This window comes from Mustela nigripes, chromosome 6 (assembly GCF_022355385.1).
Source record: "Mustela nigripes isolate SB6536 chromosome 6, MUSNIG.SB6536, whole genome shotgun sequence".
In the NCBI taxonomy this organism is placed as follows: Eukaryota; Metazoa; Chordata; class Mammalia; order Carnivora; family Mustelidae; genus Mustela; species Mustela nigripes.
Genome location: NC_081562.1, coordinates 137,317,426 through 137,343,655, shown reverse-complemented (window position 1 = coordinate 137,343,655; position 26,230 = coordinate 137,317,426). Strand labels below are relative to the sequence as shown.

The following is a 26,230-nucleotide window of genomic DNA, read 5'->3' as shown; positions in this document are numbered from 1 at the left end:
GGTAGCGCGCGGCAGGACTGTGCAGCGCGCAGAAGCGGACGCGCTGCGTGTGGGGGAGGGGTGCGGGCGCGGGCTGGAGGTGCGGACGCCGGCGCGGTTGCGAGCGCGAGGCGGGGAGCGCGCGGCGGCGGTGCGAGCGCCGGGTAGGCTGGGAGCGCGCGGCGAGGAGTAAGCGGCAGCCGTGGGAGCGCGCGGCGGGGAGCGCGCGGCGGAGCGGCCTGGGACTGTACGCCAGGCGCGCGCGCGCGGGCTGACTGGAGAGCAGGCGGCGTGAGGGCTCTGGGTCGCCGTCCCGGTGGGCACCTGCGGTCCCGGGCGCGGGGGCTCCTTCCAGGTGAGTATGGACTTTGGGATCGCGGACTGGGTCAGGGAGGCGGGCGGGCACGTCCGTGAGCGGGGCGGTGTTTAGAGCCTGTAGAGGGAGGCTTGGGCTCAGGTGGGTTTCGGATAGGCAAGGGTGACCCCCTTTTCTTGTGGCCCGGCTGTGTGCACGTCCCACGCTTCCCTGCCGGCGCCCAAGTTGTGTGGATCTCTTCTCGCTCGCCAGTGTCCTCCACATCGCTCGCCCAGCCTCTTGAAAGTTAGGAAAGACGCGCAATCCGAGGGACCGTGGTCAACCTGGGGGCCTCACCTACGGGAAACCCAGTGCTTCCTTTGGGATTTCAGGGGTACGCCTCCGCTCCGGGTCGGGGAGGTAGGGAGAACGCGGCGATTTTCGGCTCCGAGGTTATCCTATTGGGGGCTGCGAGGTGGTCCGAGGCACGTGTTTAACTTGGGGGCTCAGAGCGGTTACGGTTGATCCCCACGGCTCTTCCCGGAGTCCTTCTAGACTCGTCGCCTGACTCGTCGCCACTGCGGTGGCCCTCGAACTCCCGGGAGCTCTGCCTCACACTACGGAGAGGAGGGTGGGAGACGTTCATATTGATAGGAGGTAGCCAAAGCCACCTGTTAAACTTGGTGCAAAGTGACCACGAGATTTTCTCCCCCACCTCCGCTCCCCAACCCCCAATCACCGGCAGGTAGCTGAATCAAGTGGGCATGTGTAGGATCAGCAGTGAATAGAGGCCGGGAGGGATTAGAAAAGAGAAGAAAATGTGACCGATGTGATGCAGTTTAACGAAAGGCAATACAATAAACTCCAGTATTTCTCTGAGGCTTTGAAAGTTTCCCAGTATTGTTTTACGGAGTCTAAATTTAAGCATCTAGCTTTTTTTTTTTTTTTTTTTTTTTTTTAAACCGCAGGAACTAACCTCAGAAAAATTCTTAACTCTTTGCGGGGCAGGATAGTGGTACAGAGCAGAAAACTTAAACAGTGAGTAAAAGAAAGTCGTTTTTTGTGCCTCACCCACTCCCGGCCACCCTCCCCAAAGAAAGTAAAACGAACGTTCAGGTCTGTTGCAGGGAGATTGTAGGAAGAAAGTTCCTTCTGGCTCCAATTTTAATGGAAAACTTTTTTTTTAGATCTGCATTTCTGAAAGACAGAAACATCAAGCCAGGTATAAGTGTAGACTTGAGAAAGATGCTCACCGGAGAAATGTTTATTAAAGATAATTTTCTACTTTATTTTTTTTTTAAAGCACTGAATACCTAGGGCTCTAGCATACACTAAAAAGTTAGTCCTCAAAGTTCCATGCCTGAATGTTACAGATTGTTTTTCTAGGTGGAGGAGGTATTTCGTTCATGAGGCCAATGTGGAAATACAAACAAATGCCCTGTTTACTTGGGATTGGGTGGGAAGGACGGAAGTTGTCTAAAATCTCTCTTGCCAAACTTGACAGTGTATGTATGGAATCTTGTGTGTTTTCTTGCCCAGACCAATAAGAGCCATTTTTAACTGACTGGATAGGTTCCTTGGTAACAGCATTTCAAGTGAGCTTTTCTTTGAAAATTTTGGACATTGATAATCTAGAAGCAACACATTTTCTCCACTACTAAAAATCAGGAAGCCAAAAATTAGAGTAACATAGGCTAGTAATAATTTAAAGATTAGAAAGATGAGAGATGCTTTTAAGAAGATTTGAGTGTGTCAGGCAGGATGACGTCCTTAAGTGGTACAGACTGAGTGCTCTTTAACTTGTGCAGCAATATTTGGGGATTGACCACCTACACCACGCTGAGTACTGAGTTCATTTTTGGGCACACAAGCATATCTAGATATCAGCCATATGGCCCAAACTGACTGAAATCAGATCAAGTAAGCCTTCATCAGGAGCTGAAGATAACACCTGGCCGCCGTTCCTAAGTTCTCAGACACCTAAGGAGTCTAGAGTTGGCACTCTGTGTTGATTTTAAAGATCATCTCAAGTAACTAAATGCATCGAGTAGAAGCCTAGAGGGAGAGAGGTGAAAGGTTTTGGTAGAGCTGAGCTAAGAGCAAGGGAGCCTCTGGAACAAAAGTTCAGGTGCATCTTATCTACGTGTTTGTGGGACAGCCGCCAGGGCACAGAGGCCATTCAGGGGTAGGTGCTAGGGAATCCTAGGAGCATCCCAGAACTTGAGCTCTCTGCTTTGCTGAAGGGCAGCATTGCATTTCAGTTTCCACTGGTGGTAATGCTGGTGGCTTCTGAGCTGACAGCGTGCTCTAAGGAATGATGCATCTTGCCACGCTTTGATACATTGTAGCACATCTGTCCCTCTTGAATTTTGAATGGTCTGCTGACCATTGCAGAGAAAACTCTGTCCACACTGACACAGGAGGGTCAGCGTGGAATCCCTGATAGTACTCTGTCTGCGGAGAGCCACAGTGATGCCCTTGTCCCCCTTCTAGACTCACAGCATTCATATTGAAACCTATTTTAAGAAAGTAAGTGCTGGTTTTATAATCCATGCGGTCAGGATTGGTGGCAAAGAAACTTGTAGGGCAGAACAGTCTACTTTGTTGAAGAGAGACGGGATAGTGCTTTATGAATGCAGAACTTCAGACTGGATCTTTGCAAAGATCCTAGCACTCCAAAGACTTGAATCTCTTCATTTTTGTTTTTAAATTGGAGTTAAATATATATAACATCAAATTTATCATTTTAAAGTGTACAAATCAGTAGCATTAAGTACATTCACATTCTACATGTTTGAGAATGTTTTCTCTAATTTTTTTTCTGTAGAGGTCTGCAGATATCCATTAAATGAACCTTATTAATTGAATTATTCCTAAGTTTGTGTCTGCTCAAGATGTTAATAATTGAGAGAGGTACAGATTGTCCCCCCACTTGACGATTTTTAAACTTCATAAAGCGTATAGATTCAGTAGAAACAGTACTTAGGATTTTGAAGTTGGATCTTGTCCTGGGCCAGCAATGTGTGGTCAGTCCTCTCTCGGACGCTGGGCAGTGAGCTGCAGCTCCCAGGCAGCCAGCGATCATGAGGGCGGGTGGGCCATCCCGACAACCATTCTGTACCCATCACCACTCTAGTCTTCAGGTCCGGCGTTCGGCACATTACACGGGATGATCCACAGTTTATTATCAAATAGGTTTTGTGTTAGAGGATTTTTCCCAACTGTAGGCTAATGTGAGTGTTCTGAATACATTAAAAGTTGGCTAGGCTAAGCTTTGATGTTCAGTAGGTTATGTGTATGAAATGCATTTTCAACCTAACATAGATTTCTCGGGATATAACCCTCTCATAAGTCAAGGAAGATCTGTATATTGAAAGATAACACTGCAATGGGGGATTTGTCACTCTCTCTTTGTATTTTGAGCTAGAAAGTATTCTCAGACTTTGTGCATACATCTTTATATGTGAATACCTAAAAATGTGCATCTGTAAGTATATATTGGTAGATGTACAGTGTCTAATAAGAATTGAGCTTTTATTATTACTTGATTACTCTCATCATTAATGAGGATTTTTGCCTTAAAATCTATTGTGCTTTATGTAATATAGCCAGAAGAGATCCTCTCATTGTTGCTGTTGTGAATACTGGCTTGATCTTACCTTTTCTCATTTTTATTTTCTTCTACATGTCTTTCCTGAATTATAATAGACATTCAATAAACTGCACATATTTAAAGCGTTAAAAAAGAAAAAAAGGTACATTCACCATGTTGTGCAACCATCACCACTATCTAGTTCCAGAACTTTTTCATCACCCTGAAGGGAAACCCCATTCCCATTAAAGAGTCACTCCCCTTTTCCTCCCACTCCAGCCTCTGGCAACCACTAATCTGCTTTCTTTCTCTATGGATTTCCCTGTTCTGGCTTTTTCATGTCAATGGAATCATACAGCATGCGGTTCTTTGCAGCTGGCTTCTTCCACTTAGCAATGTTTTCAAGATTCATCCATGTGAGAGCAACCAATGTGAAAGTGTACATCAGTACTTAATCCCTTTTTTATTATTTATTTATTTTAAAAGATTTTATTTATTTATTTGAGAGAGAAAGAGAAAATGAGGGAGCCCACAAACAGCGAGGAGGGGCAGACAGAGGGAGAAGCAGACTCCCTGCTGAGCAAGGAACCCAACCCAGGGCTGATCCCAGGACCCCCAGATCACGGCCTGAGCCGAAGGCAGATGCTTAACTGACTGAGTCACCCAGGTGCCGCACTTCATCCCTTTTTGAAAGGCTGAATATTTCCTTGGATAGACCACAATTTGCTTATCCATTTATCAGTTCATATACGTTTGGGTCATTTCCACCTTTTGGCTGCTCTGAGTAGTGCTGCTGTGAACACCCATGTACAAGTTTTTGTTTGAAAACTTGTTTTAAATGTTTTGGGGTCTGTTCCTAAGAGTGGAATTCCTGAGTAATATGGTAATGTGGTGTGTAACCTATCAAGGAATCACCAGACTGTTTTCTTCAGCAGCTGCACCATTTTACACATTCTCACCAGCAACGTATGAGGGCTCCAGTTCCTCCACATCCTGTCAACACTTGTGTGTGTGTGTGTGTGTGTGTGTGTGTGTTTAAATTGCCATCCTAGTGGACATGAAGTGGTATCTCACTGTGGTTTTAATTTGCAGTTCCCTAATGACTAATAGTGTTGAACATCTTTTCATGTGCTTGCTAGCCACTTAGAGGTCTTCTTTGGAGAAATAATAATTCAAGGACGCAGTTCTCTTTTGTATTTGCTTTTGTATTGCCAAAATCTTGCATGTGAGCAAGTGTAGTTATTTTTATAGGGCTTGGGTTGTCTATTATGTTCCTTCTCAAACCTTCGTTCTGTTGTTTAGGGGGTTTTCCCCCTGCTTTCTTTTTCAGACGTCAGCTGCTCCTCCTAGGAGACTAATTGTCTGACTAGTGCTTTGAAATATTTCATATTCTGCCTATTTTAGGTATTGATTGTTCCAAAGGCCTGCGTTGTTCCTTTGTTCATTCAGCAGTATTTGAAGATTGGCCACCAGCATTGTCCTGTGCACTGAGCTAGTCACTGGTTATACAAACATACCAGTCTTCATGGGCTTCTCTTTTTGATGTCTGTAGATATCTTTTTTTTTTTTTTTTAAGATATTAGTAGAGCTTGGCATAGGGAAAAAGAAGAGCACTCAGCTGGAGGTGAGGGAGTCGGCCTCATGTGTTGCAGGGTTCACCAACTTGCATTTCTGGAACTTAGTTTCCTGGTCTGTGAAATTTGGGGTAGGAAATTTGGGGTATGACTTCTCAGACCCCTCTGACCTTGAAACTGATTATTGTAAGTTAAGGATTCAAGACAGTTTTCTTTTGCACACCTAATTCTGTGAAGGTACGGAAAATAGTTTATGTTGCACAGTACACTTAAAGGAACTATCTTGTTTGGGGGAAAGAAAGAAAGAAGCAGCAGCTTGTGCTCCTTTCCACTAGATGACAAAGGTGGGTTTGGTTGATTGCTTCCTTCCAAGATGGGGCAGTTGGTATTTTCTGTAAAGATTCAGAGGGTTTGAAGAGCTTCCGTGAGCATTTAAGTTCCTACCATGGTAGGCACAACTAGGAATGTAGACATGGATAAGGGGTGGAACTTGCTTTTGAGAAATTCATGATCTAATAAAGGAGATAGTATAAATGTCATCGGAGTCCATAGCAGCAACATTCTGCTCTCTTTTGGGAGCAGAGGACATAGATATTCTTTCCTTCAGGGCATCAGAACATGAAGCTGGGCCAAAAACGGGAGAATACTGGAAAATCAGAGTGGTAGAATGGTGGCTTGGATTAGAAGGCGGAGGAGGTTAGTCTTGTATTGGGGGGAATTAACCATGGAAGACGGCAGGTCTTATCTTCTGGCTTCACTGTAGAATAGACTTTTGTATACACAGGGAGTAACTTGACGTTGAATGGGATATTCATTGTTGAGGAGGGAGGATAGAAATATGAGATAAGATGGTACAAACAGGGGAGTTGGCACTGAAAATGTCAAATCTTGATTAGATGTTTCAGTGCAAGAAGTGTTTTTTTTTTTATTTTTATTTTTTAAAGATTTTACCTGTTTATTTGACAGACAGAGATCACAAGTAGACAGAGAGGCAGGCAGAGAGAGAGGGAAGCAGGCTCCTCACTGAGCAGAGAGCCCAATGCAGAACTCCATCCCAAGACCTTGAAATCATGACCTGAGCCGAAGGCAGCGGCTCAACCCACTGAGCCACCCAGGCACCCACAAGAAGTGTTTTAAAAAAAGCATTATTCTTAAGTGGAGAACTAGGGATCTAGACCCCGCTCCTTCTGACTTGCCAAACCGACTTCAGGGCTTTGGGCCTCAGTTCCTCACCTGTTAAATTGCCCTCCATACACACTAGATAAACCAACAACTTTGGTGACTGAGGTCCTGCTAATACTGCAGGCAACGTCACTTCATGAATCAGCTATCTTACAGTGTATCTGAGGTGAATATGTTGTGTAGTGAGCACTTTTTCTCTGCAGACTCCTATTGTGATTTTATTGATCTTTTTTTACCTTATTTTTTCAGGAGGGTAGGAGAGGGGCAGAGGGTAAGAGAGAGAATCTCCAGCAGACTCCATGCCTGACTCAGGGCTCAATCTCAGGACCCTAAAATCACAACCTCACCCAAAATCAAGAGTTGGAAGCTTAGCAGACTGAGCCACCCAGACACTCCTCCTACTGTGATTTTAGAGGTATCTTCTGAGGAAAAACATATCTGTATCAACATGTAGTAAATCATACTTAAACCACAATTTAATTTTAAACACATTTCATGTATATTTATTTAATATATATTTAAAGAATATATATATATTCCTTAAAATGAAATATATATATATATATAATTTGCTATGACTAATTATCAATTCTATTCTAAGAACATTAACCATATATAATTACTAGTATTCTGCTATTTTCAGCCTATGCATATGGCAACTTCATATGATTCAATCTAACCTTAGAGGCCCGGTTGTTAGACTCTCCCCTTTTCAACCATTGTAAGAATGTAGTCAGTGAACTGGAAAATTCACAGAAAAACACAGTGCATTTAAATATTGTGTTTCTTAGCTAATTCCCAGTTTTTCAGGATGAAAGTTCTTACTGACGGTATTCCCAGAAGGTGTCTAAGAAGAGTCTGGGGAGAAGAAGGGAGCCTCTGTATATACACCCACAGCAGCAGGGCTAGAAAAGAAGTCTTGGAAGGTAGGGTTAAAGGTCCAGTGCAGTGGGTTGACCCAGTGGGATGTCTTGAGTGAGCTTTGCTTCCCCTTGGCTTGGAATTAAATCTGTCCAACTTGAGATAAGATATGTGAATCAGATCTCTACTTCCAATCTAACCAGGTGTTAAAATACTAATACTAGATGAACATACTCTACCTCAGCTTTATTTTCATTGTGAGGATGAAAGAAACACTCAGCTGGGGATGCCTGGGTGACTCAGTCATTAACCTTCAGCTCAGGTCATGATCGCAAAGTCCTGGGATCAGCCCTGCAGTGGGCTCCCTGTTCTGCGGGAAGCCTGCTTCTCCTTCTCCCATTCCCCCTGCTTGTGTTCCCTCTCTCACTCTATCTCTATCAAATAAATACATAAAATCTTAAAAAAAAAAAAAAGAAAAAGAAAAAAAATACTCAGCTAAGAACTTTGAGCTTCTCAGAAAGAAACAGTATTATACAATAATAAGGCATGATTATTACTTCTAAGTAAAAAGTATGAATTTTATCTCGCCACTGTAGCATGTAGGGGGTACTCTGTTAATATTTGCTGAATACATTCAGAGAACGCACCCAAACTTGTTTAACAAAAGTAAAAGTTAAATGGGGATTTTCTTCTAAAAAATTTCCATAAGAATCCAGAAATCCAGAAATAGGCAGTAGGCATACAGAATGTCAATTTTCTTCATTTTGATGAGCTAAGAATTAAATTAGAAGTGTCCGTCTTTGAATACATTTGTATATAAATAAAATTTGTATTTCATCAGGTAGAACTGGATTTTCTCTTGTAGGTGTTTTTTTGTTTTTGTCATTCCTTCTTGTTATAAGGAACTTATCTGAAATCTAGTCAAGGTTGTTTTCAGGTGAGGCTTCACTTTAGGAAAATCTAATTTCCACGCCTTCTGTTCAGTGATAGGAAACAGGTAACAGGAGGTTTCTTCCCTTAGGCCTGTTAACCTAGCCTAGCTAGGTGAGGCCTCAACCCTGAACTTGTTTGCTTAAGTGTAGGCACATCAGTTACTCTCAGGTGCTGCCAGGCCCTCAGTAAATTACCATCTCCTATAAACAGCTGAAACTGTTCACAGTTGAGACAGTCTGAAATAAATCTTGCTTTTCAACATTGTTCAGAAAGAGCTTTTTGAAAGAAAGAAAAAAGTCTACATGAAAGCATGACAGTTGTTCTGGAAAAGTAAAATTACTAGCCTTTAAAATGTGTAATTGTATTTAATACCCGTGAGTGCCAGTTAGAGTTTAAGGTCCTAAATTCTTACAGCAGACGTTTCAGTAGTAAGGGGAAAAAACCCAACTCTGAGAAAAAGCCAAAAAATCACATGTAAGGGATGCCAAAACCGTTGGCCGCATTAACATTTTAAAATTTCAGGGATTCCTTGGGGAGCCCAGTCAGTTAAGCATCTGTCCTCAGCCCAGGTCCTGATCCTCAGGGTCCTGGGATAGAGCTCCCTGCTCTACAGGGAGTCGGCTTCTCCTCTCCCCTGCTCATGCTTTCTCTCTCTCTCTCTCTCATTCTCTGTCAAATAAACAAATATTTAAAAAAAAAAATTTTAATTCCAGAACAAAACTAAATCTCTAACGCCTAGCACCAACCAGCTTCCATCTGTAGAGGACTTTCCTCTGATCTTCAGGGCTGGGGACTAGTCATAGTTTGCCAGTTGACTCAGTGAATATTTTTTTGAAGCTTTCTTATCTTTCCAAGGTTTTTGTTTTCTTGACATTGAGAAAGAGCCCATGCTGAAGAATAGTAACTACATATTTCTTTTATTTCAGCTGTTTATTTGTTAGAGTCTTATTTTTTAAGTTGATCTTGGGTATAGATTAATGCCTATAGTTGTACACATACCTGCATTTATACTGACACGTATTACATGTTAATATTGGGGAGCGGTACTGGTTTGTTACGCCTGGTGTATTTATTAGTGCTGACTTTTTAACACTTGTGAATCTAAGTGAAACGTCTCCTCTATGGCTGTAATTTAAAGTCACTTCCCCTGTGTTCTCCATTTGTCTTTGATTGAAATAGATAGGTAATGAGAGTGATTTCATCTAAATCTGACTGCTTTGGTCTTTCAGTCTGAGAGAGAGATAAAGGATGGTCCTCCCAGTGAAGTTACCATGTTTGAAAGGACTCCTGAGTGTGGAAGCCTTTTGCTTAGATCACAGGTCTGTTTTAAGGATAGGACTTAAAAATAATAATAAGATGGTTTCAAAATATGAATGTTGTGAAATACTGAATAGCAAGTCTCCATTTGGTGACACATGTTTTCTGAAGTCCTGTGGCTATATTGAAAAAAACAAAGAGAGCTCTTTGCCCACAAGAAATTGGTTAAATCCCTAATTAATTTGAATAATAGGAAAGAGAATATAAGCATTCAGTTTTCTTCTCACATATGGATTGGGGTAATATAAAACAATAGAAGGGGCACCCGGCTGCCTCTGTTAGGGGAATGTGTGACTCTTGATCTTGGAGTTGTGAGTTTAAGCCCCACATTGGGGGTAGAAGTGACTTAAAAATAAATTTTTTTTTTAAAGATTTTATTTATTTATTTGACAGACAGAGATCATAAGTAGACGGAGAGGCAGGCAGAGAAAGAGGAGGAAACAGGCTCCCTGCTGAGCAGAGAGCCCGATGCAGGGCTCGATCCCAGGACCCTGAGATCATGACCTGAGCCGAAGGCAGAGGCTTTAACCCACTGAGCCACCCAGGCGCCCCTTAAAAATAAAATCTTAAAAAAGAACAAGAGTTGGTATCATTCATAACTCCATCTTCTAGTTAATTTCTTATTATAAATAACTCATTTTTAACACACACTCTTTACATAAAAATAGGAATCAAGACAGAACCAGACAGAAACGATAAAAGTAGGACTCCTGTCTTTTTTGTTCAAGTAAATCAGTACAAAGTGCCTATCACATTCGTTGGTGTTCACATGAATGAATGTTGTCAGGAGCTACTAGCATTAAGGCCAACAATGGCTATTTTATATTTACTGCGAGTTTCATCTAGGAGTGTGTACATTCCAATAAAAATGGCTGTTCTCTTTATTCTCACCCACTGCTTAACCGTATGAAAAAGCCCATTCATGATAATGAGCGGTGGTGACTTAGAAACCATTCCCACTGTGAAACTGCTTCGTTTTTAGTGTTCTTGAAGGTCAAAAATAAAACAAAACAACCCCCCCCCACACACATACACACATGAAACCAAAATACCAACAGCCCATACCTTTGAAAGCAGCTTGGCTATTAAATCATCGTACTGAGATTTCTCAGGCTATAGCTTTAAAGGTCATTCCTTTCCTAGGATTGTTTTTCTACGTTTCTGAAAAAGTCTTCACAGAATTCCTGTGCATGGAAGCAGGAGAGACTGAGTTGATGGAGCAATAGGACTCGGGTGGGGAGGGATCCTGCTCCCGTTACTCACAGATGGGCACACCGACCCTCCTGCACAGCCTGATGTGGGAAAAGCCTGACGTGGGAAAGGGGCCGTTTCTAAGATGACTTGTACCCCTTTTCCAGCTCAGCTGTGCTTCTGCTGACTGCATCTTAGCACTGTTGGGTAACGGTGGTATCTGGACAATGTGTACGGGTCTATAAATCACAGATCCAGGGGCTTAGAATCCTAGGATCCAACCTGGACCTTTTCTTTCATAAGGAGTTTACCTTGGCGAGAAGCCGGAGCAGTTTTCTTTTTGAAGTGTCCTGTAGGCACGCTGAGCAAAAATTAGTTCCACATCATTCGGTTAAGGTAGATAATTTTTCCATTCATGTTCAGAATGAACAAAGGCAGTAATCACTCTCGTGATTTTGTTCAGCCTGTCTGTAGGGCATCTAAGCCTTGTAAGGTATGTTTCCCTGCCCCCCACCTTGTAGGTACAAAGCCCAATAGTTGGAAGGTGAAGGAACTTCATATACTTGTTCTAGCTTAGATGCAGCAAACTGCATCAGATCAGCCTTTCCCTGGTTAATTTCAGGCTAAACCACGAACCAAGAAAAGTTTATCTTTGTGGTTTCTCCTTCCTTTGAAAGCACTTCCCTCCTGCATTGCCCTGGGGTTTCTAGATTATATGTCTTCTCTTCCTCCCTCATTAAGTCCGAAGTCATCCGCCTGTCCTGCATCATCTCCTTCCATGCTGGACCTTGCCGACATCTCCTGGGTGCTAAATGATCTGATACATTGTTACTCTTCAAACTTCCAGGTCATCTTTCTTTTCTGTCTCCCTGGCAGTGGGAGGTAGGTGGGGCCCTGTTGTACCTGCGACTAGCTTGTCCTCTGGGTATGGAGATAAAACATAGTGTTGTGTGTTATACTTAAATAAATGGAATTGTGTTAACAATCTGACTATAACTTTTCACTCAAAACATTTTAGGACATATGCATGCCGTTGTCCAGTCGATTGCTTTGGGCTGAGGCACAATTTTCCATAGTAAAAGCATTTACCAGGTTTTGATTTATTCTGGGAGTTCGTAGTGGATAATGAAACTAGATTCCCACCAGCTCAACTCTGCTACAGGCAAAGTTCCCCTGTATTCCTGGAGAATTCCCATGGAGTAGACCAAGCAGTGGGATTTTTGGATCACGGGGCATAGTTTCACCGTGCTGCCCCATTGCTCCATGGAGAGGTCGGATGAATTTCACACCCCCAACAGTGAGTGGTACATGAAGTTTCCTGTTTCCCCACATTCTTGCTGGTGTTTGTTATTTTTCAGTTGTCTAATTTGTGCCAATCCAGTAGGTATAAGCTAATGTCTTACAGTACTTCTAGACTTGTATTTCTTCTGTTTCCCGGTAACATTGAACATCTCTCACATACCTCTTAGTCACTCGGGTTTCCTCTCTGTGAACTGCTTAATCATATTCCTTGTACTTTTTTTCTCATGAGCTTCCTGTCTTGTTCCTGTTGGTTTACAAGAATTTTTTGCATATTCTAGCGATCAGTTCCTTTTATGAGACCATGCACATCTCCCACCGGCCTGCCTCTTTTCTGTTAACGTGGCCTACAGTGCCTTCCATTTTTACATATAATCATTGCAATTTTCACCTTAGGACTTGTGGTTTTTTGAGTCCTAATGAACAGAAATATCAATGGAACAGAACAGGAAATTCAGAAATAGAAACTACCACATAACCATTTAGCATAAAATAACATTTAGTACTTCAAGACAGCGGAAAAGATGAGTTTTCAACACTTGGCATTTGAGAAATTGCAGAGCCATTTTAGCTTGGGGATGGAGAAATAGATCTCTCCTTCACACTTCACACTAAGACAAATTCAAGTTGGGTCAGATATTTAAATATGAAAAGTGAAACCGTAAAAATGCTAAGTAGAAAATATGAGAAGTATTTTATTTATATCCTTAGAATTTTTTTTTTTTTTAGTTCAAGTCTTAGCATAGGGTTTGAACTCAGGACCCTGAGATCAAGATTCAAGCTGAGACCAAGTGCAAGATATTTAACTGACTCAGCCACCTAGATGCCTCAGGAAAGGCCTTTCTAAGTTTGCAAAACCCATAAGTTATAAACCAAAAGATTGATGAAGTCAACTATATAAAAACAAATTCTCTAAGTCAATGCACAAGTTAAGAAAACATTTTTGCAATTTATGTTAAGCAGTTTCTGGGTTTTCTAGTCTGTTCCATGGGTGTGTTTACTGATCTAGCACCAGTACCTGTGTCTGGATTACTCTTACTTTATAATGATTCTGGAAGCTTCTTTAGGAGCTTCCAGCTTCTTTCTTTTGAAAGTTCTTCCAGCTTCTTTAGGAGCTTCCTGGTTGTTCTTATCTCTTTGTTTTTCCCAATACAACTTTCTCCTTTTGTTAAGCCCCTAATAAGTTTAAAAACCAACCTACTGAATTTTTCCAAAAACAACCCTGTTGTGATTTTGATGGCTCTGTTGGCTGCACTGTCCAACAGAACTTTCTAGAATGATGGAAAATTTCCATTAATTAATACTTAAAATATGGCTAGTACAGCTGAGGAACCAAATCTTTTAATTTAATTTTAATTAAATTAAAGTAACCACACATGGCTAGAGTTTACTGGATGTCTATTCCTTCAGAGCAATTCAACTGTAGGAGACTAGCTCATCTTAGTGATATTGACTCTTCCAGTCCTGAAAATGGTCACTTATTCTTTATTGACTTTCAATAACATTTTATTATTATTTTCCAAAAAACTTCGCACATTTTTTGTGCAACTCTAATATATATGTATATGCATACATATGTTATGCTATTTTATTTTTTATTTTATGCTATTTTAAATGTTTTCTTAGTTATTGTTTGTGGCTAGCCTATAGAAATTGTTTTTTTTATATATTGATTTATATCCAGTGACTTTATAAAAAACACTTGTTTTTTTTTTTTTTTTAAGATTTTATTTATTTATTTGACAGAGAGAGCAAGCAGGGGAGCAGCAGGTAGAGGGAGAGGGAGAGGCAGGCTCCCAGCTGAGCAGGAAGCCCGATATGGGGCATGATTCCAGGACGCCAAGACCATGACCTGAGCTGAAGGCAGACACTTAACCAACTGAGCCACCCAGGGGCCGCAGAAAACACTTGTTGATTCTAATAATTTATGAGATTCTTGGTGTTTTCTATAAAGATCACAAGTATCTATAAATACTGACATTTTTGTTTCTTCCTTTTCAATCCTTATACATTTTTTTTCTTGTCTTATATGTGGGATAGGACTTAAATAAAATACAGTATAGAGGACAGCAGTAGTGATAATGAGAATGGCTTTAATGTTTTGTCACTAAGTATAATGTTTACTGTAATTTTTCATGCATATCTTTTATTGGGTTAGAAGTTCTTCCTTCATACTTTGTGAAGTTCTTAAAAAAATTATGCCTAATATTAAATTTACTCGTTGCTTCAGATATTCAATCTTCAGTTTACCCCATCCACTTGAGTTTTTAAATTGCTATTAACTTTTTTTTTTAAGTTCAATTTGGTTCTTTTTCAAATTACTCTGGTCATTTTTTATGATGAGATATTTTCCTTCTGTGAGGAAGAGAGAGTGGTCAGAAGTATTTTTCATATAGCATTCCACATCTAAAACTGTCCCAATATACCAGCCAGGCTGTCTTATCCACCAGACTCTGGAAATGAGGGTTTCTTCATGGGGCTGTTACCTTCTCTTTTCCCCTTAGCTCATCAATAGGCTTCTCCTCTCCTTAAAACAAAACAAAATAGATAAACCAAACCAGTAACTGAAAATAACCTTTCTCCAACCCAGTTGTCCCTGTAGCTACTGTCTTTTTAATTTTTTCATTTTTTTTGCTTTCCCATCACATCTCAACTTTTTTTTTCCAAGTTTTTATTTTATTTCATTTTTTAAAAGTGGGCTCTATGCCCAGTGTGGAGCCCAACACGGAGCTTGAACTCATGACTATGAGATCAAGACCTGAGCTGAGATCAAGAGTCAGACACTTAACTGACTCAGCCACCCAGGACCCCTTGAGTTTTTCTTTTAATTCCAGATAGTTAATATACAGTGTTATATCAGTTTCAGGTATACAATTTAGTGATTCAGCTGTTCCATAATCACGACAAGTGCACTCCTTCATCCCCATTACCCATGTCACCCATCCCCCCTGCCAGAGAGCACACCCCCAATGACACGATGCACACCCCACTTCTCCCGTCCATGTCTTGGCCCACTCTCGGGGGCTTTGGATCATCTCTGCACTGCTCGCTCTTTATAAGGTCAGTGAGTTTGTTGGCAGTTTTTAGTCCTTACTCTGTTGCACCTTTTGGCAGCCAGAGTCCCCCTCTCTTTTGTTCTGAAAATACACTCCTGCCCTGCCTGTTAGTCATGAAAATTTCATACCCTTTACCTCTTAACGTTTTTTGCCTTCCAAACTTACGGCCACAGTAGTTTCCAGGTTTTTATCATTTCTTATGTGAACTGGTAAAATAACTTGATAACAGCTTTGATTGCCCCAGAGATAGATTATTGATTGGAGAGTGAGTATGTGCAGCATTTGAAAGACAGAAAAGATCATTTGGTGAAAGCATCATCTCTGCTCTCGCCTCCTGGCCATCCCTTTCTCCCTCCTTGCAGACAATTCCCCTGAGCATCTTTCTGTCTATCCTTCCAGAGAAAGTTTCTGCAGAAATATATTTTCTCACTGATTTCCCTATTCCAGTGGAAGTATACGCCAGGTTCTGTTCTTTCCCTTGCTCTTTCCACACACAAACTGTGTCCTGCAAACCACTCAGCTGCCCCTTCTTTTTCCTCCCAAAGATTTTATTTATTCATTTGAGAGAAGGAGTGAGACAGAGAGAGGGAAGCAGATTCCCCGCTGAGCAGGGAGCCCAAAAGATGTGGGGCTCAAACTCAGGACCCTGAGATCATGACCTGAGCTAAAGGCAGATGCTTAACCGGCTGAGCCACCTAGGCGCCCTGCACATACCTCCCCCCTTTTAAAACAGTGTTTGATATTCCATTATCTTCATTACCTTTAAGTTCCTCTCCTGGGCTATCTGCCCGTCAAGGTATCCCCTGAGTTACCTGTGTGTTATGCATGGGATGGTGACACTCTGCTGGGGCATAAACCTCCTTGCTCCCCCTCCTCCACCTGTGAGCAAGTCACTTCAAAAGTCAGAGCCCCGGGCGCCTGGGTGGCTCAGTGGGTTAAGCCGCTGCCTTCAGCTCACTCAGGTCATGATCTCAGGGTCCTGGGATCGAGTCCCGCATCGGGCTCTCTGCTCAGCGGGGAGCCTGCTTCCCTCTCTCTCTCTCTGCCTGCCTCTCCATCTACTTGTGATTTCTCTCTGTCAAATAAATAAATAAAATCTTAAAAAAAAAAAAAAGTCAGAGCCCCTTTCCCTCTGGTCACTTTCCCTCCATCTGCACTTTCTGTCTTCCTTTCCCAGCTTATTTGGTCCTTTGCTCTAGCCAAGCTCAGTGCTTCACCCCAGTGCCCACCACTTCCACAGACCCCGAGTGGGGCCAGGCCTTTGCTCAGTCCTTCTCTCTGCTCGGAATGCCCATCACAGTGTGTATAACCGATAGTCTCTTACATCTTAAACATCTCTTAGGGCTTGGCCTTGTTGTCACCGTTCTGTGAAGTCTCTGAATCCCGCTGGGCTTAATGGCACCCCTTGCCCTGTGCTCCCATTTTCCCCGCAATGGCGCTGAGCGTAGCCTACACTTCCGTCTTATGTGGGAGTCGGTGCTGCGCGGCAGAACTGTTTGCAGCACTTTTAAAAAATACATGTGCTCAGGCTTAACTCCTGTACGCACATTCAGTCTGTCTGATACCTTATGGACTTAAGAACCAGGGCCTCTGTCAAGTTCCTCTGTGGAAGAAGTGGTTTTTACTTGTCGGTTATTGCCTGGTACCTGCAGTCTGCTCAGTGTGAGGTCGGAAAACGGCAAATATCTGGAGAATATGCTGGGGCTAGAAGGGAAGATAGGCCTCAGATTGAAGCACGTATTGATTGGTAGGAACTGAGACAGAGTGGGGTGATGGTGAGGGAGGGCTTTGTGCTAGATGCATCTAGGTCATTCTATATCTTGCTGGAATGGAGGGGAAGATGAAGAAAAGGAGTTGTCTTCCTCTGTTGGCTGCAATGGACTCACCTGAGGGCGTTCACTTGCCCAGCTCCCACAGACCCACCAGCTCCTTCAGCCTGGATAGCTGCTGTCCTTCCCACCTGCCATGCTTGGCAGATGTAGATTTCCTAGGACTGTAGATCAGCAGTGGCCTTGTCCTCGTTCTGTCTGCTCAACAGATAAACTAGACCTTTCCGGACAAGGACACTACTAGTAAATAATGAGAAATAAACACAGGAAGTCTAAGAAAATAAACAGAAAGTGAGCACATCGGGGCACCTGGGTGGCTCAGTTAAGTTCTGACTCTTGTTTCAGCTCAGATCATGATCTCAGGGTCATGAGATTGAGCCCCACATTGGGCTCTGCACTGATCATGGAACCCGCTTGAGATTCTCTCTCTCCCTCTGCCCCTCCACCCACTCTTTCTCTTCAAAAAAAAATTTTTTTAATTACGTTAAATTGAAGAAAAAAAATTAAATTGAAGAGGGAAAAAAAAGGAAGTGAACACAGTGGCTCAAATTTCTGCTCCTACGGTGTCAGACTTGCTGGGACCTCAGCAAGCTCCTCTGGTAGAAATCAGCTTCTTCACCTATGGGGCTCTCTTAGTCTTGTTTGTTCTAAACTTTACTGTAAACCCAAAGAGTGAACCCATGATTGGACAAGGAGACTAAATATTTTAGGGTGGTAATGACCCTCCCAGGCTCATGGGATGTGGGGAGTCACTCCTGTCAAACCTGTCTGCCCTATTCCCTTCCCAGGGCAGACCAGAGAAGAAGGCTGCGTCTTTGCCCTTCCTCTCCAGAAAACTTTGCTCTCGCCACAGTGGACCACCTTGGGATTCTATATTTTTAGTTCCCAGGGAACCGGGATGAGGGGAGCCCCTCATTCTTGAGGTCTTAAGAGATCACAGAAGAGTTGCACCTTGAACTTGGGAAGGATGTTGAACCAAGGTGTTCACTTTCTCCCCGACAACTTCTGCCTTCTGGAGAATTATGGTTAGCTTCCTCATATTCTTTCAAGGTAATAATTTGTAAAAATCTAAATGTTATAGTTTTACAGTGTCAGAATAGCTTTTCAAATTGTCATAGCACAAGAAAAAGGTGTGTTCTCGAACGATCTGGTAGGTTACTGCCCTCTGGCCATGCTGAGGCTGCCTCAGAGCGCTGTTCCTACTGCACAGACTTGTTGCAAAATTCCCGGCCCTTTCCCACAGACAAGGCACATCCACTGGGTTCCTTCCTCATGTGGGGCTAATGAGCATCTCACTTCCCCATCTTTCACCTCCTTGTTGTGTCAGGGGAAGATTTACTGCCCCACATCTCCCTCCTTTCCCTGGAGCAGTGACTTGCTTAGTTCAGGAATGAATTAGCATCCATGGGTCCACCTCACCCAGTCCCCAGCTACTCAGCGGCCCAGGGAAGGCGCATATTATTAGCTACATAGATGGTTAGATGGTTTAGATGACGTCTGTGCACTGTTTAGGCTTGCTGTTACACAAATTTTAAAACCTATAACATTTTGGGGGGGTGCCTGAGTAGCTCAGTCAGTTAAGCGTCCAATTCTTGATTTCAGCTCAGGTTGTAATCCCATGGTCCTGGGATCAAAGCCGCTCCAGGCTCCCTGGTCAGCGAGGAGTCTGCTTAAGCTCACTCTCCCTTTCTCCCTGGCTGTGCTCGTTCATGCTCGCTCTCTCGCTCTCTCTCAAAATCAATCAATCAATCAATCTTAAAAAAAAAAAAAAAGAAACACCTTTAACACATTAAGCTTTTTTTTTTTTTTAAACCATTTGGAATAATGGTGACTTCCAAAAAGTATGTATATGCTCAGAATCTTCTGCTCCCTAGCCTTGCTCTTAAACTGCCAGTTAACATAAGCTGACTCACCTGAAAAATGAAGAGAAACCAGGCGAGGAAGAGTTTCTTTTCTAAGCTGTTCTCACACCTTCAGGATTTCCCTAAGAAGATCTTACACTAATTTTAGAAGTTTTAAACAACACAGTCCACCCAAAAGTATTCCATACTGATTAGGTTTGCTCCACAGGTGGTCATGTTTCTATTAAAAATTAATGCACAGGGGCGCCTGGGTGGCTCAGTGGGTTAGGCCTCTGCCTTCGGCTCAGGTCATGATCCCAGGGTCCTGGGATCGAGGCCCACCTCAGGCTCTCTGCTCAGCAGGGAGCCTGCTTCCCTCTCTGTCTCTGCCTGCCTCTCTGCCTACTTGCGATCTCTCTCTCTCTATCAAATAAATTAAAAAAAAATTAATGCACACATGAGTGTGCACGTGTATGCACACAGTTCTGCCAATGGTTATCTGAGCTCACATGCCCCTCAGTATTCTTAAAGGGGTTCGTAAGGCCACCTGGCAGTATTTTCAATTTAGGAATAAATGACGTGGGCTTGTATCTCTCCACTTGCCCTAAGCCTCCACAAGAGGCTTATTCCCTTATTCCCTATTAATCCTGTTTGGTCTTCTAGAAGGTTTTGTTGAACCCCATTGTCCATTGTTCAGAGACTGAGTTGAATTTCCTGCTAAAAGAGTCAGAGTATGAAACTAAGGGGCTGGTAGGGGAAATTTTCCTATCTTTGTTCCTGAAAGTAAAAAATATGAACTTCCTTGTAGTGGTAACTTACCGTACCTTAGAATATTATGTAGAAATTGCAAAAGCCTCTCAGCCCCCAGAGAGCCTGGAATCTCAGAGATGTCAACCAGACTTTAATTCACGATTTACTAGCTCTTTTCACTTCACTGAACTCTGAACTGCAGTGGAGCTGGAAAAAGAGCCATAATGTGGTGGTGTCTGAGGTAGAAGAGACTAGCATCAATAAAGAGCACAAGGAAGTCCTGAATCCACGTGGGAAAGAGCATGATAGTACAGGTCCTCGGTGCAAAGGAGGGAGCCAGAACATTATCCTATTAACTTTTCAGCGACAAAGTAATTGTTAGTCCATTCATCTTTTCCTTAAAAAATGATTCACATCTTCATGATGAAAAGAGATATAAAGGAGAAATGAAAATGAGCAGACACATTGACTTAGGGGCTCCTAATTCCCTTTGTTTTGATGGTTGAGGCTGCAGATTGAGATGATTCTGACCCATGCTGAGCCTTTCATTCCGAGGGCTAAGGCATTCATTGTGTGGGCTTTCTAACAGCTGTCCCCCTGTGTTTGGTTTCTCCAGAGGGAATGGGACCCTGGCCCCTCCCCCACTTCCTGTGACTGGGCCAGCGGTGGAGGTGTGTGTGGGGATGCCTGTGAACCGCCAGCAGTCAGACTCTTCGGAGATGGACTCGGATGTGTCCCCCAGCTGCGGTCTCAGCGACCTGAGCAGAGGGGGCAGCCTGGACAGTCGAAGCAGCAGCTCCCGCTCCAGGAGTTTGACTTTGGTGAGTGACTGCTTTCTTTAATGCTCTGGCTGCCTGGTTTTGTGCAGCCCCCTCCTCTTTGAGGAATAGCTTACCTTCTTGGGTTCACAAGCTTGACGTCTCGACATACTTGCTTTGTGGAGTGGCATTTCGTTTGTAATCATCTTAAGATTTGCATAGATGCAGAACGTTCCACTCAAATCAGATCTCATGCTGTGGCCCGGTAATCCGGCTGCTGAGACTCGGAGAGGACCGTGCCTGACGTCTGTAACCCACCCAGCAAAGGCCCACTGCCTTTCCGCTCAAAGGGCTAAAAGGAGGGGTGCCTGGATGGCTCCATCGGTTTGATCATCCAACTCTTGATTTTGGCTCAGGTCATGGTCTCGGGGTCGTGAGATCGAGCCTCACATCAGGCTCCAAGCTCAGTGCAGAGTCCATCTGAGATTCTCTCTCCCTCTCCCTCTGCCCCTCACCCCTGCTTATGCTCTCTCTTTCTCTCTAAATCAATCAGTAATTAAAATCTTTTTTTAAAAGGAGTTGAGGTTGAGGGGTACCTGGGCGGCTCGGTTGATTAAACGTCTACCTTCAGCTCGAGTCCTGATCCCAGAATCCTGGGATCGAGCCCTGGGGCGGGCTCCCTGCTCAGCCCTCCCTCTCCTCCCTGATCTCTCTCTCACTATCTCTGTGCCTATCTCTGTCTCTCTCTCAAATAAATAAATGAAAATATTTTTAAAAAGCGAGGGGGGATGTTGAAAAGAGAGAAGCATTTCATGGGGCAAAACCAAATTCACTCTGAAACCGATTTTTACCTCCTTTGCAAATGTGTTATTGTATCCCTTTCTCTCAGGATCCAGGCCCTTACACAGCATCAGAAAGCTTTGGCAACATTTACAGAAAGGGTCTTTAGTTTTTACGGTGACTCTTCTGCACCCCTTGCCCCTCAAGATCTTCGTCTTTCAGGAGAGAGACCTTTTTATTCACAGAGGGAAGGACAGGTTAACGTTGGGCCCACTGAGAACTGTTTCGGTTGTTCATCTCACTCCCTTGGAGTGGGGGCAGAATTTCCTTCAGATACACTGAGTCCTAAAATTAACCCCAATTGTGCTGAACTTAAGATAACTATATATGGCAAAGAGGGCAGTTAATAGTAATGATAGAGCTTTATAGATTTCCACTTGGATCTTTTCTTAAACCATCACAGTAGTATGAAATAAATACTATCTGATTTGATTCATCCAAAAAAAACATATATTACAAATTACTCCCTGAATATCTGGGGACCTAGAAAGCCTTAATAAAGGGGAATTTGGGCTGTTTTTACTTTTTTTTTTTTTTAAAGATTTTATTTATTATTTGACAGAGAGAGACACAGTGAGAGAGGGAACACAAGTAGGGGGAGTGGGAGAAGGAGAAGCAGGCTTCCCACTGAGCAGAGAGCCTGACGTGGGGCTTGATCCCAGGACCCTGGGATCATGACCTGAGCCGAAGGCAGATGCTTAACGACTGAGCCACCCAGATGCCCCTGGGCTGCTTTTTAAATTTAAGTTTATACAAAGGACCTATTAAAAGAATATGTAGAGGGTCACCTCAGTGGCTCAGTGGGTTAAGCCTCTGCCTTTGGCTCAGGTCATGATCTCAGGGTCCAGCCCCACATTGGACTCTCTGCTCTGCAGGGAGCCTGCTTCCCCCTCTCTCTCTGCCTGCCTCTCTGCCTACTTGTGATCTCTCCCTCTCTCCTTCTCAAATTTAAAAAAAAAAAAAAAATCTTTTAAAAATAAAAGAATATGTAGAAAAGACAGATGAGGGGTGCCTGGGTGGCTCAGTGAGTTAAGCCTCTGCCTTTAGAAATTTTAGGTTCAAAGGTGGGAGAGATTACAAATCTTTTACATTTATAAATATCAGGAGGTCAAGGTGGGTAGAGTGAACAGCATTAACTATCTTTGGGGAAGGATTTCTGAGCCATCAGTGTTGGTCCAAATAGGTTTTACAGTGCGTTTGAATAGGTATCAGCAGGACATTCCCCAGTATACTTATAATTTCTCTGAAATCAAAAAAAAAACCCACATTATGCATGTTTCAAGTTGCTTCCCTCTTACTAAGCAGTCTGTATCCTAAGAAACTGTTCAACATAGTCATAAACACAGCATATTAGTGACAGGCCTGAGTTCAAATTCAAATTCATTGCCTTTGGAATCTGGGAAAGTTAATCAGTCACTGTGTTCCTCAGTAGTTTTCTTCCCGAGTTACAAACAGGGGTGCTGGGATAAGAATTCTTCCCCAGGGTGACTGTGAGGACGCGCCGGCCAGCATATAGTCCGCCCTTCCTGACCACAGCCTCCTTGGTGAGTGCCCACTTAGCTTCCAGGCTGTATGTGATTCTGCCTCATCCCGCCCCAGCTTCTCGTGGGATCCATGCTCTCCGTGTCGTGTCTCTGTCTTACCAGTAGTCTTCTGAGTTTTTCCTTTGGCCACTAATGATGAGATGGGAAAGGGAGAACTCCTCTCCCCGCACCGAGCATCTCACACACTTCCTAATTCTGGCGATCTCACTCTGGGGCATCACGTTGGAGTGAACGTCCAGAATGCCTATCCTCTGTGTTGTTTCCTCTCTGGTACCATCCTGCAGTGGGACTGCAACATGCCTGACTCTTTTATTCTCTGGCAGCCCCAGCACTGTACCCAGTGGAGCATAATTGTGGGAACGGCATGGCAGATTCTGCTTTCAAGAAGTGCGCAGTGAAATTATATTCTCAGGATGCGTGCGTGGGTGGGTGTGACCACGTAATCCTGCCACGTGCCCCACCTGGCTCCCTGTTTCTCGGTGTCTGTAGGAGGACACATCCCAGTCTTGTTCCAGCACCTTCTTTGCAGACCTCTGCTTGCTTGCAAGTGTTTTCCTTTCTGGAAGATTCTCAAGCCGACTTGAGCTGCCATCTGTGTCCTCTTACAGTTGTGTGTTCTCCTTAGAGAGCAGTGGCACGCTGAGAAAATTTGGCATTTTGATTAGGACTTAACTTTAATGAAGCACTGCCTCAGCAGCCAGCCCCTTTCACCAGTGAACTAGCCACACCATTACAAAAACGGGTGAACTTTCAGGGAGTCTGAATGTGGAGAGGAGCTCTTTATGTTTTGATTCTACATCATCAGGGCTTTTTATGACCCGTTTTTTCGGAATGAGACTGAACCATAATAGTTTTGCAAACCCTTGCCTCTCTGAACCCCCAGCCTCATGAAAGACTAGTCAGGGACTGTGCTTTCAGGCCTTTACACTGTTTTGCATTCCGTGTACCTCTTGGAAGGCTCTTTAAATAAGAGATCACCTAGTTTTGCCTTAGGGAAACATTTCTTTTAAGCAAGGTTATTTTTTAAAAGAAGATAAAACACGAATGCCTGGTGTTAAATGAGAGTATCCTAATGTTCTCAAACACTGGTGGAAGGGTTGCCTGGGTTGTAACAGATCTTTACACAATGGAAACTTTTCTCCTGAGCCAGTGCAAGCTAAAAATGAAAATAGATGCTTCAGTAGGCTTGTTCTGGCTGCCCATATGGCCACCATGACGACCGGGGCTGTTCCAGGAGGGCAGAGGATGTGGTCTGTATTACCAAGAGGCTGGTTGTATTTGGATATGTACTTTATTTCTCTTGTAAGGAATTCTGCCTCTGAACACGTTTTAATGAAAGAGCTAGAACGAGACCAGATTAGCCAAATCTTGAAATACTTGAGTAAGAAGATACCTTTTGAACGTGTTTTTTCTCCCTCTCTGGAACTTGAGAAGGATGACTAAATGCAACGCAAGGCAGCACATATTCACAAATCTGGGAGGATGGTTCTAGAAATTTATCCTCCGTCCGTAATACAGATTCAGGATAAAAGTTTTGAGAAGAATCTGGAGACATTCATATATGATAGCTGTTTACGGAGCAAAGGAAACTTTGGGTGTAGGGTTCCCTATATTCTTAACTCCTTCAAGCTGGGTTGGATCTGGAGCACCCATCTCATGAAATGCCCAGGGAAAGATGGCTGCCCCCTGCTGGTGTGCTTGGGTGCCACTGCTGTGTGCGGCCCTGCAGCCTGCAGGCCTCCTGGGGCTTCTTCTAGAAGAGAAAGTGACCACCTGCTTGGAAAGAGTTGGAAACTCTAGCTCGGAAGGGACTTGTTAATGCACACGCTTCTTTGAGGGCAGATTAGAAGCACCTCGAATCCCCAGGCATACCTCCTGTTCATTTTTATCTCTAACTTGGGGCCAAACAATGATCCAGATTCATTAGCACGTGTTTGGAGATGATCTACTCAGTGCAGGGTCCTACAACCCTCCCTTAACCCTGAGTTAACAAACGTCAGGGCCCTGTAGTCACATAATAAGCCTGTGGTCAGGCAGCAGTTGTCAGCTCCTGATTACCCCCTTCCTTCTCCAAAGCCTTTGATTGCCTTTTGGCCTCACCCATTTGTCATGGAATAAGAAGGTAGAGCAAGCAGTGGTGAGCTCTGCCTGCGTGGCTGGGTTAGGTGAAGTCTGGGTCCTACGTGGCATTGAGACACATAAGGGGTCGGGTGATTGCAAGGAAAGGAAATAGAACCTAGGATGGAAAGAAGAAGCAGGGGTGCCTGGCTGGCTCAGTCAGTTAAGCGTCTGCCTTCCACTTGGGTCATGATATAAGGGTCCTGGGAAGGAGCCCCACATCGTGCTCCCTGCTCAGTGGGGAGTCTGCTTCTCCTTTGTCCCTTCCCTTGCTCGTGTGCATACTCTCTCTCAAGTGAATATATAAAATCTTTAAAAAGACTGGCCAGGCGCCTGGGTGGCTCAGTGGGTTAAGTCTCTGCCTTCAGCTCAGGTCATGATCTCAGGGTCCTGGGATCAAGCCCTGCATCGGGCTCTCTGCTCAGCAGGGAGTCTGCTTCCCTTCCTCTCTCTCTGCCTACTTGTGATCTCTGTCTGCCAAATAAATAAATAAAATCTTTAAAAAAAAAGACTGGTCAACAATGAACCCATCTTCCTTTCTATACTGGCCTCACTTGCCAAGTCAAAGCAGCCATTTTATGACAAAGCACAAATAGCTTTTGCAAAAGTTCAATTCAGTAAGCCCCAAAGCCAAACTACCGCGATGGTAGATGATGAGCACAAGGCGGTTTTCAGCCTTGCATGAACTCGCAATTGGGTGCCATGGGAGGATCTGGGTCAGCACTGCGGGCTCCGGAGGGGTCTGGGGTGGGGGTGGGGGCTCAATTGCTGGCCCACGCCTGGTGGGGGTGCATCTTCGTCAGGACTCCTTCCTGATACTGCTGGCGGAGGGAAGTTACAGGCCGCAGGGAGCCCAGCGGTGATCCTTGGAAGCCTTGAATCATCAGATCTATAATCAAAACTGGGTGCACATCTGGTCGCCCACTGGTCAGTTTGTGTCTCTTTCCGGCCAGAAGTACAGGGTTCAGTTAGTGCTGGGGAAACCTCACCGCAGGGACGCCTAGACCATAATGAAGCCCTTACCCCAGGCTGTGGGGCACGCCATGTGCACTTCTGCTCTTGGGGTGGGGGTGATGGGCCCAGGTCAGCACAGCATGCACAGCCACGTGGAGAACTGCGCAGAGGCCGAGGCTGATGTGCTTCTCTTTGCCCCGGTTCCCTTCAGCTGCGGGGGTGGGGGCATCGCTCCTCAGCTTAGGTCAGTGAAGCCCTGCTCAAGTGTCTGGAAGGTCATTTTGGTGTGTGAAAAAAGCAAATGCAAGGCTCAGTTT

The 26,230-nt window shown here is 43.9% G+C and overlaps 1 protein-coding gene across 1 annotated transcript in view; it reads left to right on the top strand.

Annotated features, from left to right (window-relative positions):
• Nucleotides 1–228: 228 nt before the first annotated feature.
• Nucleotides 229–26,230, top strand: part of PROSER2 (proline and serine rich 2) — a 43,846-nt gene continuing 17,844 nt past the window's right edge. The window contains exons 1-2 of the mRNA XM_059404332.1: nt 229–334; nt 20,316–20,520. Of these exons, the coding sequence (XP_059260315.1) occupies nt 20,383–20,520 (138 nt within the window). The 5' untranslated portion in view covers nt 229–334; nt 20,316–20,382. The remainder of the gene's footprint in view (nt 335–20,315; nt 20,521–26,230) is intronic.